The sequence below is a fragment of the Dreissena polymorpha genome, chromosome 3, assembly GCF_020536995.1.
Source record: "Dreissena polymorpha isolate Duluth1 chromosome 3, UMN_Dpol_1.0, whole genome shotgun sequence".
Taxonomy (NCBI): Eukaryota; Metazoa; Mollusca; class Bivalvia; order Myida; family Dreissenidae; genus Dreissena; species Dreissena polymorpha.
In genome coordinates, this window is record NC_068357.1 from 88,991,701 (window position 1) to 89,007,325 (window position 15,625).

The 15,625-nt window shown below is 35.1% G+C and overlaps 1 protein-coding gene across 1 annotated transcript; it reads right to left on the reverse strand.

Annotated features, from left to right (window-relative positions):
• Positions 1-724: 724 nt before the first annotated feature.
• Positions 725-10,543, reverse strand: LOC127872393 (uncharacterized). The gene is made up of 4 exons (XM_052415722.1): positions 10,367-10,543; positions 6,914-7,081; positions 4,004-4,219; positions 725-961 (listed from the first exon to the last, which is right to left on the reverse strand). Exons 1-4 carry the CDS (start codon positions 10,541-10,543, stop codon positions 725-727), a joined length of 798 nt encoding a protein of 265 aa, XP_052271682.1.
• Positions 10,544-15,625: the final 5,082 nt, after the last annotated feature.

Genomic DNA, 15,625 nt, shown 5'->3' on the forward strand with positions numbered 1-15,625 from the left:
ATAAATTAGAGCTTTGCCACAGACGTGACGAATACCCCCACATGCTGCATTGACAAAGAATAGTTTGCATGTTGTCTTCACAAAAACAGTTGACATCATGCTACATTTTTAAAATGCACTAAGTGACCCCGTGACCTAGTTTTTGACCGAAAATGACCCATGTGCGAACATGACCAACACATCTAGATACAACTTTTGACCAAGTGCGGGGAAGATCGGATGTAAACTACTTGAATTAGAGAACGGACACCATGCTCAATGTTTAAAACGCACTTAGTGACCCTGTGACCTTGTTTTCGACTCGATATGACACATATTCACACTTTACCTAGACATCATCTAGATACAACATCTAACCAAGTTTGGTGAAGATCGGGTGAAAACTACTTGAATTAGAGAGTGGACAAGCTCAATGTTTAAAACGCACTTAGTGACCCCGTGACCTAGTTTTTAACCCGACATTACCAATATACGAACTTGACCTAGATATCATCTAGATACAACATCTGACCAAGTTTGGTGAAGAACAGATGAAAACTACTTGAATTAGAGAGCGGACACTGAATACACACCAACAGACAGACTGACCGACAGACCAACCGACAAGCTCACTCCTATATACCCCCTAAACTTTGTTTTTGGGGGTTTAAAGATAATAGTAAAATGGCTATAGGAATCTTGTTATAGTGGTTCTAAAAGTTGTTGGTAAGTTTGTGCTGTCACATCACTCAGCAAGAGACACACTGGTGATTTCACTCCTTTTCTGCTTGAGGTTAAATATGACCGGACCATCTACCGTCAACTGCTCCACGTCGTGTGTCTCACTAGGCAGTGCAAGTATCAAGAGTTCAGCAGGCACTGTCCCAATCTCTTCATTATCTAGCAGCAAGTCTGCCATTCCGCCTTCCAGACTGACCCCGATCACAACAATCCGCCTCTCTTGTAAGGGAGCATCTGATTCCTAAATATGTGAAAGAAAATGCTTGTCTAACCTTTAATTAATTGACGCCTTGTTTTTATGGTGTGACATAAAAGCAGTTATAGTTTGATATTACTTATACTTCACCCTCACTCAGATTGTGTGATTTTTCTTCAATATCTCTTTTATTCGGCCATTAATTGATTATTTAATGTTGTTGTATTTTCCTAAAAACAATTTTAACCTGATAAAAAATGTCATAGATAAACGCTTAAGCTGTATGAGTTACAAATGCATCTTAAATAAAAAGTATCTGTATCAAGTGGTATAAAACGTTTTGGCAAATTTGAAATAACACATTTTGACCTTTGACCTTTCATAATGACCTTGAACATAACATTTTAAGGAGTATGCAGCTCCACGAGTTACACATACAAACCAAATATCAAGGTGCTATTTGCATTAGTTCAAAAGTTATGGCTTTTGCTAAAATAATTAACCTTTGACCTTGAAGGATGACCTTAACCTGTCACCAATAAAAATGTCCAGTTCCATGAGATACACATGCATGCCAAATATACAGTTGCTATCTTAAATGGTTGAAAAGTTTTGGTCAACGTTGAAGTATTTGAGCTTGTAGAAGAGCTTGAACTTAGACCTTAATGGGTGACGTTGACCTTACAAATTCAATATTGCAAACATTCAGATGCATGAGATTACATATGCAAATCAAATATGAAATTTATGAAAGAACTTACAGGGTTTAACATTCACGTCAAAATTAAGGGGTTCCTAAGACTCTAGTTAGTAATTCTCAGGGGTCCTGTCAATTAAAACGGGTGTCCCAATATAACTTGGTGATATTTAAGTAGTATAGCACTCCCGTCATTCACACTTGCATGTCATATTATTCAAAGCAAGTATTGTTCGATGGTTTTTGCTGTGAATACTGAATTTGTTGTTTTCAGCATACTACAATTGAAACATGATACTGTATTATGTGTGAATACAACAGATATATATATATATATATATATATATATATATATATATATATATATATATATATATATATATATATATATATATATATAAACAAACAAGAAATAATGTGTAAACTCGTTTGAAAGCATGCTAGTAGGTGATCTTGTTTTGACATTTGTGCAAACGAAAAAGGGGATATTTAAATGCACACCATTTGAGTTACAACCAGTGAATGCATGCTAAATATGCTGGCTGTGTCAAAGTCAATTAGCTATAAGTAAAGTTATATATTATATTAAACAATAGCACAACACATATAAAATTAAAGAGTTTATTTATTTTTTTTAGTAAAGATTGTATAAATTAATTTATAGTTTAAATCTTGCTTGCCAGATAATAAGCTATCATAACTTCAGGAAATTTTTCTTTCATACCGACATAAATAGCTCACATTAATGCAACGTAACCTCAATTCGGGATTCTGCACCTAGCAACAGCAGGTGCGAAATAATACTATCGGTAGATAAATCAACAAACGAGACAACTAGTACATCCTTGTAGAAAATTAGTTACTGCAGTTTTCTTTCAAAGTTTTTTGTCGATATGAAGAGAACTAATGCGTTAAAATCATTGTGCATTCCATGGGATGCAAATATGACAGGTCCTGACTGGCATTTTAAGTGTATTTGACGCAGAATATCGCGTGCTGTAAACCCTGAACTTGCGAAAAAATTGTTTACATTAAATTAGCAATTTTGACCCATATATTTGACATTGAAGGATGATCATGACCTTTCACCAATCAAAATGTGCAGCTCCATTAGATACACATTGATGCCAAATATCAAGTTACTGTTTTCAATATTGCAAAAGTTAAAGCCAATGTTACAGTTTCACCCAAACCAACAGACAGACAGGGCAAAAACAATGTCCCCCAGTAGACTGAGGGACAAAAAAAAATGTGTTTGTGATGTACTATGTCACTTAGTATTTATACGAAAATAGGGGCTCAATTAAATAAACACGTTTCCATACTATTTACTTATTTAAATACTTAATAACATGTTTGATATATTTAGGCTGTTCAAAAGGCATGTAATAGGAAAAAGTATTTTCATAATGACAACACTGGTAAGAAAACGTTGACATTATGCAACATGAGCAGTATACATTGTAATGCTGATGATAGGGCGAGTAGAATAGCTAAGACTTTTCACATATGGACTGATCACAGTGATTTTTCTATCCCAATTGGTAAAAGTAATGTACCATACCAATTGGGACAATTAGCGTAAAACAAATACTGAAATTGGGAAAATTCGCGTCATGAAATCTTCAAATTGGGAAATTTGTACTATTTTAATTGCTTGGTATCAATAGCACAAATCAACTCAAATATCGATTTCCATTCATTTTGGCTTGAAATGTTCAGTGTTAGTGCTCATTTTATTTATTAACTTGCAGATAATGAACTTTTGAAAAAAAAGGCATTATGCATGAAATTTTTCTACTCTTAGGGAAATATTCAGACAGATTGGGAATTTTGTAGCTTTTTTCAATTGGGAAAGTACCTTTTACGGGTACTTTATAAAGAAGGGAAACAAGAGCACCGCACAACGGGTTGCTCGCTCGGCTGGGAAAGCTTGTCAGATTAAAAAAAAATTATTTGGAGGTGACAGTGACCCTTGACCTAGTGACCCCAAAATTGGTGTGGCGTGCAGAACGCATCAAGATGCATCTACATATGAAGTTTCAAAGTTGTACATGTAGGTAGAAGCACTTTGATTTTAGAGCAAAATGTCAAGGTTTAGCACGACGCCAGTGGACCACACGACACAACAACGACAAGACAATGACGAGCTGGCTAAGACAATATCTCGGGTTTTCTTAGCTTAATAGTCTAAACGTTAAACAAGAAATGTGTTTGTCAGAAACACTATGTCCCCTTCTGTTCGGTTTTGATTTAGTTTTTTTTGCCTTTGACCTTGAAGGATTACCTTGACCTTGACAGGGCAAAACCAATATGTCCCCCACTATAGTGGTAGGAGGACAAAAAATTGATGAAGAGTCGAACTAATAAGATGTAAAAAAGTAACATACCTGAACTCTTGTCCTTGCTGTAGAGGATAGGGACGTTTCATTTTTGTACATATTAACTACAACATCTGTAACAACAATATAGTCGCCAGTTTTGACGGATGTCATCGCCGCCTCACGCCACAAGGTGACTTTTGCTTTTGCAGTGCTATCTTCAAGGGTAACAGTTCTTATGGGAACTTCTATGCCTTTCACCTTTACTGATTTGTTGTCTTCTTCCTTAAAAGAGAAATAAACGTTTATCCTACAGGTTTTACAGAGATATTACTGTTGTGTGTTTATACTTAATAAGATAATGGGCCCTATGGATATTATTGAATGTATAAACAAGACTTGAACTAACAAGAGATTCGTTTGTCAGAAACACAATGATACATGTTTTTTTACCTTTGATCGTGAAGGATGACCTTGATCTTGATGTCGCACCACTAAAAATGTGCAGCTCCATGAGATACACATGCATGCAAAATATCAAGTTGCTATGTGAAGAGAAATAACAGTTATGAGCATTTTTCGAAACCCAAATGCGAAAACCTAAATCAAAGTGTGACAAAGACGGACGGTCCCGATCACTATATGTAGCAACCTCTATAAAATGTTCAACTCACAAAAATCTTTAATGTGTTGAAACCATCTTAAAGGTCTCATAAAATCATGCTCAGATCAGTTTGAATTATTAAACATGGGCTGTTTGTAAAACATGCATTCCCCCCATATGGGCTGTCAGTTGTAGTGAAAGCCATTGTGTGAATACGCTTTTTGTCACTGTGACCTTGACCTTTGACCTAGTGACCTGAAAATCAATACGGGTCATCTGCCAGTCATGATCAATGTACCTATGAAGTTTCATGATCCTAGGCCTAAGCATTCTTGAGTTATCATCCGAAAATCATTTTACTATTTCGAGTCCCTGTGACCTTGACCTTTGACCTAGTGACCTGAAAATCAACAGGGGTCATCTGCCAGTTATGACCAATGTACCTATGAAGATTCATGATCCTAGGCATAAGCGTTCTTGAGTTATCATCCGGAAACCATCTGGTGAACGGACGGACGGACCGACCGACCGACCGACGGACCGACATGTGCAAAACAATATACCCCCTCTTCTTCGAAGGAGGGCATTAATATCTCAACTTCTTCAAAAGTTATCATATGATAATTTGAATCTTCGGAAAAATAGCCATTTTGGTGAATGTTTTCCTTAAATTACGCTATCAAGTTCTTTGTCTATTCTCGGACCTGCGTTCTATAATTTTAGTTATCTTTTTTTCTGTATGTTTTTTTTTCTATACATGGTATTAAGTTGAAATTTGGCATACTGATGGCATTTTTCAAGCAATTGTCGAAAAGCATAACATCACAACATGTACTTTTAAATAGTGAAAACCTTTAATAACTCAATACTACATTAAACAAATAAACTGCACTAATGTCAAGTGCTTACATATGGTACAATTCAGAAACATCTCAATATTTCAGTACTAAAACATTCAAGGACAATTGAGAGAAGTATTTTTTATGTTTCTGAAGTATGAAATGACCCTTTCTTGTTCGACATGGCACATATTTGCATTAGCAGTTTTGCATTGAGTCAACGGACTCAATAATTGAATAAACATTTTTATTTTTTACACAAAGTCTTTTCTCAGTAATTGTTCAACAGTTTGAAAACTAGGACCTTCTTCTTATATACTACTTTTTTTCTTCTTCAAGAATTCCGGTGTTTTGTTTTGGATGAAATATTCGGCGTTATTCGGCCCCATTTCCCCATCTCAAGAGTATATATTCTCCCCTTAAATATTTGAAAAATTTCCCTCTTGGAAGTGTAATTCAATTTTTTTTATAAACACCTCATTTAAATAATTCACAGTAAAGCCAAGAAATGTTGATCTTTGAACATGAACAAAACATGGTGATGAAAACATAGTTGGAATAATGTTTTTTTCTCTTTATGTATGATGAATTATAGTGTTAAAACTTGATTTTGTACTACTTGCTAAGCATTGAAATTTCCCCTTTTCTCTCGTTTTACGTGCAAATTTTCCCCACATCAGGGGACCCAATCCCTTTCCCCCAAAACTGAAAAAAAAACCCACTGAATTCTGTTTACTTTTGATGTCAGAGTTAATGGGAACACATTCTTAGTCGTCATATAGCATACAGAGCATTTCTAAATGTACAAAATGTTGTTTACCTTATAACCATTCTTCTTCATGAAGTTATATATTTTAACATCAACAGTTAATCACATTAATCAGTTTGTTGAATCCATCAACAAACTGCGTGATGCCAATGGAAGATATTGAAGTACATTTTAAGCACCACTTATGGCACTACAATATGTCTCTATATACCAGTCAAATGTTATATTTAGGTTAAACGTAATTGTGTCGTCATAAGTGGTGCTGTATGCAGAGAAAAAGAAGTTGCTCTTTACCTTTTGATATTTAAATTATGTTGACAAGTTCTACATATAGTACAAGTGTTTCAACATCGCTGTAGAACTTATTCTAAAAAATTTCGATGAATATATTGATGTCAGTTTTTAGTCATGAGTATTTTTTTTCAAATTGATTGTCCGAGTTTATCAATCAATCCTACCATTTAAAATGGTAAAGTTAAAGCGAGATATACTTGAACTATCCGTCCGCAAACGGACACTCGCTGTTTAAGTGGCGACCTTATTGCCTGCTGAATAGGCAAAACATCAGCTGCAGGCGGATTGATGAGCAGGTTACCCTGCTGGACATGTCTCCCAGGGGTGACCAAGGCCTGCGTTATGAATACTTTGCTTGACTTAGTAATAATTATGGACTGTTCTTCATCCTGAGTCTTTCTGATACAGTTTCTTACAGACAGAGTGGTGCTATTTTGAAATTTTATGAATTTGGATTGGTCATAGATGATGACCTTAATCAGCTGCATGCCACCACTTGCCGCCACAGTTAAACTGCGTCTTTCTTCTCCAACGCTAGAGTTGTATGTTGTTGGCTGATTTCTGGCAACTATCAGCAGGTTAAGAGCTCTTTCTAAAGGCCCAGATGCCTGGTTTTTGAACACTTCCTCAATCGAAGCCATCTGAAAAGAATTTATGTAACATATTGAACACATTATTTTGATCTTATGTCATTTCCTGGTGTTGATATATTTAACAACACCACGGTAACCACGAGGTGAATACAATTGACTTTATTATCCGACCAGTAAAATGCAATTTCAGATAAATGTCAAAATTTTATAAGAAGAATAAAATAATGAGACGGACACTTAGGATTTTAAAGTGGTTAACTGAAAACTGTGTCCTTCGACTAATTAAAAATATTGATTGATATATAGTTACAGCAGAATCCACTTATTTGTTGTCCCTATTTGTCAGAGGAAATTATGCAAAATATGTGAAATCCAAAATCAAGAATTTTGGAAGAATTTTGGTTAATTACCCGTATCCATGCGAACAGTTATAAATAAACTTATAAGATTGGGTAAGAACCCGTCGAATGCTGTCTTAACAATGATCTTTACCTTGCAATGTTTTAATCCACTCAAAACAGAACTGTATAAAAATGCAAATTTTCAAAAATGAAAATAACGTCATGAGAGCATTATACCCGTGGAATATGTGAATGAGAACTTATAGGGTTACGCATGTCATGAACATGCCAGTTGTTTTCGGGCACACATTTTTCATTTTCATCTCTGTTGACATTATTTAACATTCAAAACAAAATCAACAAGACTATTGCCGAGCAATAAAATTCCCCTACCGGCGCCACCATTGTCACAAATTCCACGATTGTCAGAATATTTTTTTAATTTGTTTCCATAGCCACCAGAATTTTTGACGTAGGAACAAAATAACTTGCATAATGTCCATATTGCCATCTATCCATGTTCCAAATTTCATGAAAAAATATTAAGAACTTTTGAAGTTATCGCATGATCCAGAAAAACACCATTTTCAGCAGTATTTCTAGTCTATTTGTTGCCAAAGCAACCAGAAGTTTAAACGTAGGAACAAAATGAAATGACGTGCATAATGTCCATATTGCCATCTATCCATGTTGCAAGTTTCATGAAAAAATATTTAGAAATTATAACAAAAACTAGTGCCTAATGAACTTATATTTATAGTACAAACTATCAGAAACTAAACTGTTTAACAGATAAATGACATAAACAAAATGTGATTAAGTGCCTTTAAATCAAGTGACCGTGACCCCAGGGTGGGATCATGAAAAATTCGATCAAAGGGATCATAATTTGAACAATCTTGGTTTATCTTATTAAATCTATTCTGGTTTTCTGACCCCTATATACAAGACTTTGTGGTCTAAATAGTATGATTCAAAAGTTCCACATTTTCCCAAGCAATGATACGGCAAGTCAGTATAAATATGATCTAGACAACCTCCATAGTCTGCTGTAACACAATTGATCAATTGTCTAAAACCATGTCTGTCTTTAAAAAGTTTTGCAACACATGCATGCTAATTAAACTCGAAATTGAAATCTCCCATAAACAAAAGTTTCATATCCGAAGAAAAAGTTGAAATCATATCAACAACTGACAATGGAAAAGCAGAGACATTGAGAACAGTAGCCATCTTTGGCGGACAATATACAAAGCAGACAACAATATTTCCAATTCCTGATACAAGACCATTTTCAATTCCATTAACTGTGTTAAATGTGACAGAAACAGTATCTACATTGCTTTTGTGGTAAATGCTTATCCCATGTTGTGCTTGCTCATAATTTGAAGAGATCATCCTAAATCCATTCATCTCAAAATTGACAGTAGGAAAAGAGTTTGAAACTCTTGTTTCTACAAAACCAATAACATCTGCGGACAACAAGGTATGTTCATGCTTGACATCCTCAATGTGTTTTTTTCAAAGATCGACAATTCTGAAAGCATAGTTTTAATATCCCCTCAGATGAAGGTCCAGATTTTGGGAACATTTCAATTTGCTTATGGGTTCGAAGGCGTTCCATTTCAGACTTGACTTTAGAGGACACAGTTATTTTGTCTGAATCGAAATTCTGGATAAAGACACCAGAAATATTTGACACTCTACTAAGGCCAACATAATGAATGTGGTATGTTTTCCTTGACCCGAAATCCAACACAGCCTCTTGTATTGTTGAACTTTGTGCTTTATGTATAGTTTTACCAGCAGAATTATAAAGAGGAAACTGGCCTCTCACAATCTGGTAAGATTTATAAAATTTATAAGCCAACCTTCTACTTATTCCAAGGATTGGGGTCCAGGACATCAACACGCCATCTTTATACAAATGTCTGTATTTTGTTCGCCAGCTGCTTCCAATTGTTTTGTCATAAAATTCAACCCAAACAATACTACATCTGCATAAATTTTCAACCCTGAAGTCAAATTTTCTTATATAACATGAAGCACTATTTGTTAGACCACCTGTAGTGTCTATGTTTGAACACAACTCTGCAGGCATACCTAAACCAAGTTCTAGTTTCTTCTGCAAGCCCATTGTTTTACTTGGATCTTCAGGTATTCTAGATAATATATCAGCTTGAAGGGAAGCATTAATATTTCCAGACACAGAGTCTATTGCCCCAATTGCTATTTTATCTGAATAATTTACGTCAGAAAGTATCATTTCATTATGAGACCTAACATCTGCACGTGTACAAAATAAATGGGCCTTACGTTTCAGTGTTTGTCTATTTATACCCAAGTGTTCAATTTGTCTATTTCCTAATACAGATTAGTCTTCCTCAGTATGAAAACCTTCCCGCAGCCTATTCAAGAGTCGAGCAAAATCACAATCATCCTTCTGCCTCATAATTTCTGTCAGTTCAAAAAAACTGGAAAAAATCTTCCCATAAGTTTGGGCCCAAACACTCCAACTCTGGATTATGGTAAACCTGAGAAAAAACCCATGCATCAAGAAATGGTTTCAACTGATAAAGATCACCTACTGCAAGAATGCTAACTTCACCAAATGGTTAAGTGCAACCTTTAATTTCTTGTAATCTCAAGTTTATAAAATTAAACATACGCCTCCCCACCATAGAAATTTCATCTATGATTACTACTTTTAGATCACTGTTAAGAGCTCGCATAGAATTTAGTTGTTGCATGTCAAGTGGTTTGAATTGAAAACCCTGATTTGCTAGAATACAGAATGCCGATAGGATTGTGCTCCCTCCAATGTTATAGGCAGCTTTACCTGTAGGTGCACATAACAACAGTTTTAATCTATCTAGGCTTTCATTGCGCAAATGATTGAAATGCTTCAGAAGGGCTTGATGTTCATCACCCATTTCATTACATGGTAGACTTCCTGTGCAGTCACGTGTTCTACTTATACCCAAATCCTCACCGATATCATAGCCTTCCTCAACAGAAGAAGCAGCTCCTGGATCAAAGCAACCATACATGGATGACTCTGAGAAACCTTCTTCTGCGTCCAAAGATTCTGTATGTTGAACTTCTGGATTGACAACTGCGCACAAATTTTCAACTTCAAGATCATGTAGATCCTCTTAAGAGATGTCATTTTTTCTCATTGTGAGATTTATTTAACTTAATCAATTCTTCTTTAGCATGATAACTTTGCTCGTATGATTCATATCCAATGATTCATATCCATTAATCCAATCTTCTTCATTACGCCAAGATGAGTAAAGCATGATTTGTTCACGGAAATGTTCTTCTTTGTCATGATTAACAGGTGTTACATGATTGTAAATTACTGTATGACAAGTACGTTTCCGTACTTTGGTTCCACATACAAATTTTACAATTTTAGAATCCTCACTTTCTTAAGGCAATAACACATCCTCATCCTTATCACTGTTGTATTCTACTTCAGGTAATTCATTTTCCGCATTCAATACACCAGGCTTATCTCTTTTTGTTTCTGTGAACATATCATACCATGAAACAAAATCTGCGTAACTTAAATGATACAATGTTCTTGGTCTTCTTTTGTATCGCTTCAGAGCATTATCCATTTCTATGTCTTTGGAAGAAGATGGCAAATCTTTCAGGTCTGTAAATGGCTTAATTAGAGAAGTCCTGTCCTCTGGCATTTTTGTATCAACATATACAACTTCTCGTGTGCATCTTTTAAGTGGCATCTGAAGTGTAAGATATTCTGCCTCTTGCGCTCCAATTTCAACACTAGAAAGGAACTGGTTGCCTATACATCACACTTGTTGTCTAACATCACTGTCTAGCTCTCTAGCCTCATTACATGCATCACGTAAAAGGTTTGACAAGCCTCTCTGACCCTTAGAGATGTTAGAAACAATATAAGAAACGCAAGAATATGGGTCCAATATGTGTTGTATGTCCATGTTTGCTTTCCAGCATTTCAGAAGTTCTGTATTGTAATTGTTAATGAGAGTTTCCAAAACTGAACGTTTTAGAAACACTTTAGGTCTGGAAAGAGAAGATCGAATAGCTCTAATGTATGTATTGTGGTCCATCTCTAACAAATCAAGCAACTGTTGAAACGTCATGTCAGTTTGTTCTCTATTTATTTCATTAAGACATGTCATCACTTTTTCATATGTGCCAGAAACTACACCTTCTTCAGAGTCAGTAATTGGATGCAAAACTAGTGTTTCAAACATTGGAGGTATTGGAAACCCAAAGCGACAAATGGTCTTTCCATTCTTCATTCAAGTTCTTGCATGCCGATGTGTCTGGTAATTAACCAATTCAAGCAGTTTTTCATTTTGACAACATGCAATATATTTGTTTATAAATGCAGCTATTTCTTCATCAGAGGAATCAGCATGAACAGGAGCATCCTTTACCCATTTAACCATGTGAATGTGAGGAGATCCTCGCTGTTGAAACTCAACACGATAGAAGAAGTCTAGTATTTCACCTACAGGATGAGACTGATGTTTCAAAACGTGTTTAATAAAAACTTGTACTCTATAATCAAAGTAACGAGCACAGGTCACTGGATCAGACTTTATTAAAACACACTTTTCTTGCCAAGACATAGTCTCAATATCATTTGTAGAAACATCTTTTCCATGGACAAGCTTGGCCAAAGACTTTAATAAAGGTTCCCACTTGGTCTCTGCGGCCGAAAATGAGCAGAACCATGTTGGTATGCCAAGCTGACGAATCAATGCACAAAGATCTCTTTTAGCTGCTTCCCAGTTTTGTGGAGAACCACGCAGTGTCCTTAAAACTCTATATCCATCATTTTGCATTGAAAGTTTTCAACAAAACCAGGCGTTAAGAAATCACCTGCTATAAATGATATGCCTTTTGTTTTGCATTTTCTAATTGCAAGATGTACTCTGTCTCTAATATGCTTTATTTGCAATCTTTTCAGCTTAAAAAACATATTTGGTACACACAATGCAACACGTCTATCAACAATACGAAGTTCCCACTTGCAAATATCACTGTAATAAAGTGAAACTGAACGAGCAGAATTTCAAAGCGAGTTTGCCCACAGTATAATGTAGGAAATGAAAGCGCTTCTGCATGGAGGTCCTGAAACAGGCTAATGGATGAGTTTTTTTCTACAGGAGCAACAGACAACGCCTGATTAAATTCACGAAAATCTATAGCTTGAAAAAAAAGTGTCAAGATTACCTGTTGGGCGATCAGCAAAGTTTTCTTCAATCCAACTATTTTCAGAATTGCTCTGTTCCTCACTAGTTTCAGAACTTCCCTCACATTGAATAGACTCTTCAACAGGAATATTTATTTCTTGTGGATGTTCAATCCAAGAGTCATTTAAAACAATACCTTCATTCCTAAACAAGTTACTGTTTTTTAATCAGCCATTTCGCAGCTTAAAATACTTTATTGGGACGTTTGTTTTCAAATGCAACATGATGTTTGTATGATAATTTGCGCTTCAATTTCAACATGTTAGTCTGACTTTCATCAATCATTCTTGGCAAAACTTTCATAGTTTGATTTACATCTACAGGCACGTTAATAATATTTCCTTTTAGATTAAGTTGGCCACCTCGTGGCAGTTCACGAAGTTGCATGAAAGGCAATCTCGGAGACACCAACCTTTCTTCTAAACTGGAAAGCTTCAGTTCGTCTGGTTTTTCAGGAAACTGTAACCCATTCATCACCCAACACTTTGGTTCTTTACCCTTACGAGCATAATCATAACAATGCTGACATATCCACTCAAAACCACCTACACTTTTAAAGTTTGTAAGAAACCTATGAATACTGGATCTGTTTGATTCCAACATTCGGTCAGTTCTGTTCACATAATGACCGAAAAAAGTCTGATTACAACAGGAACAGACATAATCTGGACCACTACAAACAAGATTGTCAAATATTGAACTTAGATCTGGAGTGCAGTCTGTCTGATTTGTACAGTTATTTCTAGAACTAGACATTAATTCATCTTCATTTTGAATCATATTGCGTTCATCTGACAAGGACATTTTTTCTACACAAGAAAATTCTGAAATATTCCAGTCATCCACACAGCCAATAACAGATTTACCTTCTAACAAATTTTGCACCCTAAGCCTCTTTGCCTTTGAGCCTACTATTTCAGCTGAATGTTTATACACATGTGGTAACCTTTCATCATCATAAATATGAAAAGAAAGTGGCGAAAACCTGTAACGGGTGCCAAATTTCAATACATGAAGGTCAAATTGTATGACATGAACAGAAGTACTTATAGATCTAGACAAATGCCGTAGAAATATAACCAACTTGTCTACAGACTTCACAAGTCCGAATATACATTTACCATCAGTACAACAAAGCCCGTTATTGCCGAGTGCGTGACTAGCAAATATATAATACTCACGTGTACTGATATCAAAGTACAATCCAACTGACGCACCATTGAACACAAGTATATAATTCGTACCAAGGGAAATAGCCTTAGTTATTGCTTGTTCCAGTGACAAAAATTTTGTCTCTCTGTTTGAATGTTTTCTTCCATAAACCCAGACAATACTTTTTTATGACTAAGGTAAACAGTTTTATTTTTATAAGAAACACGTTCAGGCAGATCTGAGGGATTCATCAGTTCTGAAATTGTGCCAGAACTGGAAAGTGCACAGTACAGGTGACTACCAGCCCGTAAAATATCATGTAGAGTGCTTGTTTCCATAGATGTACAGGGTTTTATATAATTTGCAGTAACTAAGAACATAAAGCAAGAAGGAACACATTGTCTTCCTCTAGCCTCTATCGGTAAGCAATCAGCAGCTTGGTTGAAGTCCGCTTTGCTTAATAATGAAAACATCTTTATTATTTAAATTGTTTGTATTCTTATCGGAACCACAAAATATTCATAATGAAGAATTAATAAGTTTTCAAATCATTCAGCAACTGATTGAAAATGTTTAATCAATGGCTTTTTTGTTGACACATACAAAGATCTAAGAATAGTCAAGCGTTTTTAAACTTTAAAAATATCTTCTTTATTTCAACACCAACAAATAACATGTGCTTCAATCTGAACTGCAAGAATAATCATACATGTATCAACTCCAAGACTGATCATGAGCTTGAAAATCCCAAGAAAAAGCATGTGTTTTCTGACCTCAATGAATTATATTATGCTTTCTCAACTCTAAGAATTATCATGTTTTTTTTCAACCCCCAAAATAAAAAAATATGAAGTAATTTTTTCAACACCAAGAATTATCAACACTCGACTGTTTTGTCAACTCAAAGAATAACCATATCAACTCCAAGAATGATTGTGTGTTGTCTCAACTACAAGAATGATCATGTTTTTCTCAACTCTAATAATAATCAAATGTTTTCTCAACTCCAAGAATGAACATGGGCTTTCTCAACTCTAAGAATTACACGTATCACGTGTGTTTTCAACCCACAAAAAAACAAAAAATATCAAGAAATTATTTCAACACCAATAATTATCAAGACTAGACGGTTAAGAATAAACCTGCGCCTTCTTTACTTCAATAATTATTTAAGAATCAAGCCTAAAATCTCATGTTACTCTCAAGATTTAATAGGAATTTGTTATAATACAAGAATAATTAAGAATAATTATTCTCTAGAAGAGTTATCAAGTTTATAAAGTGTTTGTCATTACCAAGATTAAAATTTAAAATTAAAAAGAAACTGAGAAACAACTAACTATCTGTATGAAATACTCTCAGCTTCCCCCCTTTGTATTTATAAACATGTGGCTAACTGAAATGTAATAAGCATTTGCCGGGACGCACTGTCCTTAACCAAGACTTTGCCTATCTACACCTAGGGACTATTTTACAGTCTATTCAAAAAGTATAGATCTATTTTACCAATGAAATATAGCCAACAAAATTCAAGAAGCAATACGCAGGATGTGTGGTACTTTATTTCTTTTGAAAAAAATGCAGCACAGCTGTCTAAAGACTCTTCAATTTAGCAATAAATTATAAACTGGTATGTTCAGACGCAGCAATTGCTGTTGTCTGGCTGACGTTAAACATATGGTAGTTTCAGAAAATAAAACATACAAGTTGCTGATCTATTTCCCAAGTCACCTTCAACAAGGACCACTAGTAAGTCTGAAATACTAAAATGAATACTATATCCAAAAAAGTTAATGTATCACAAATAGGTATAAATACAGACACAACTTAACTTGAGAAGA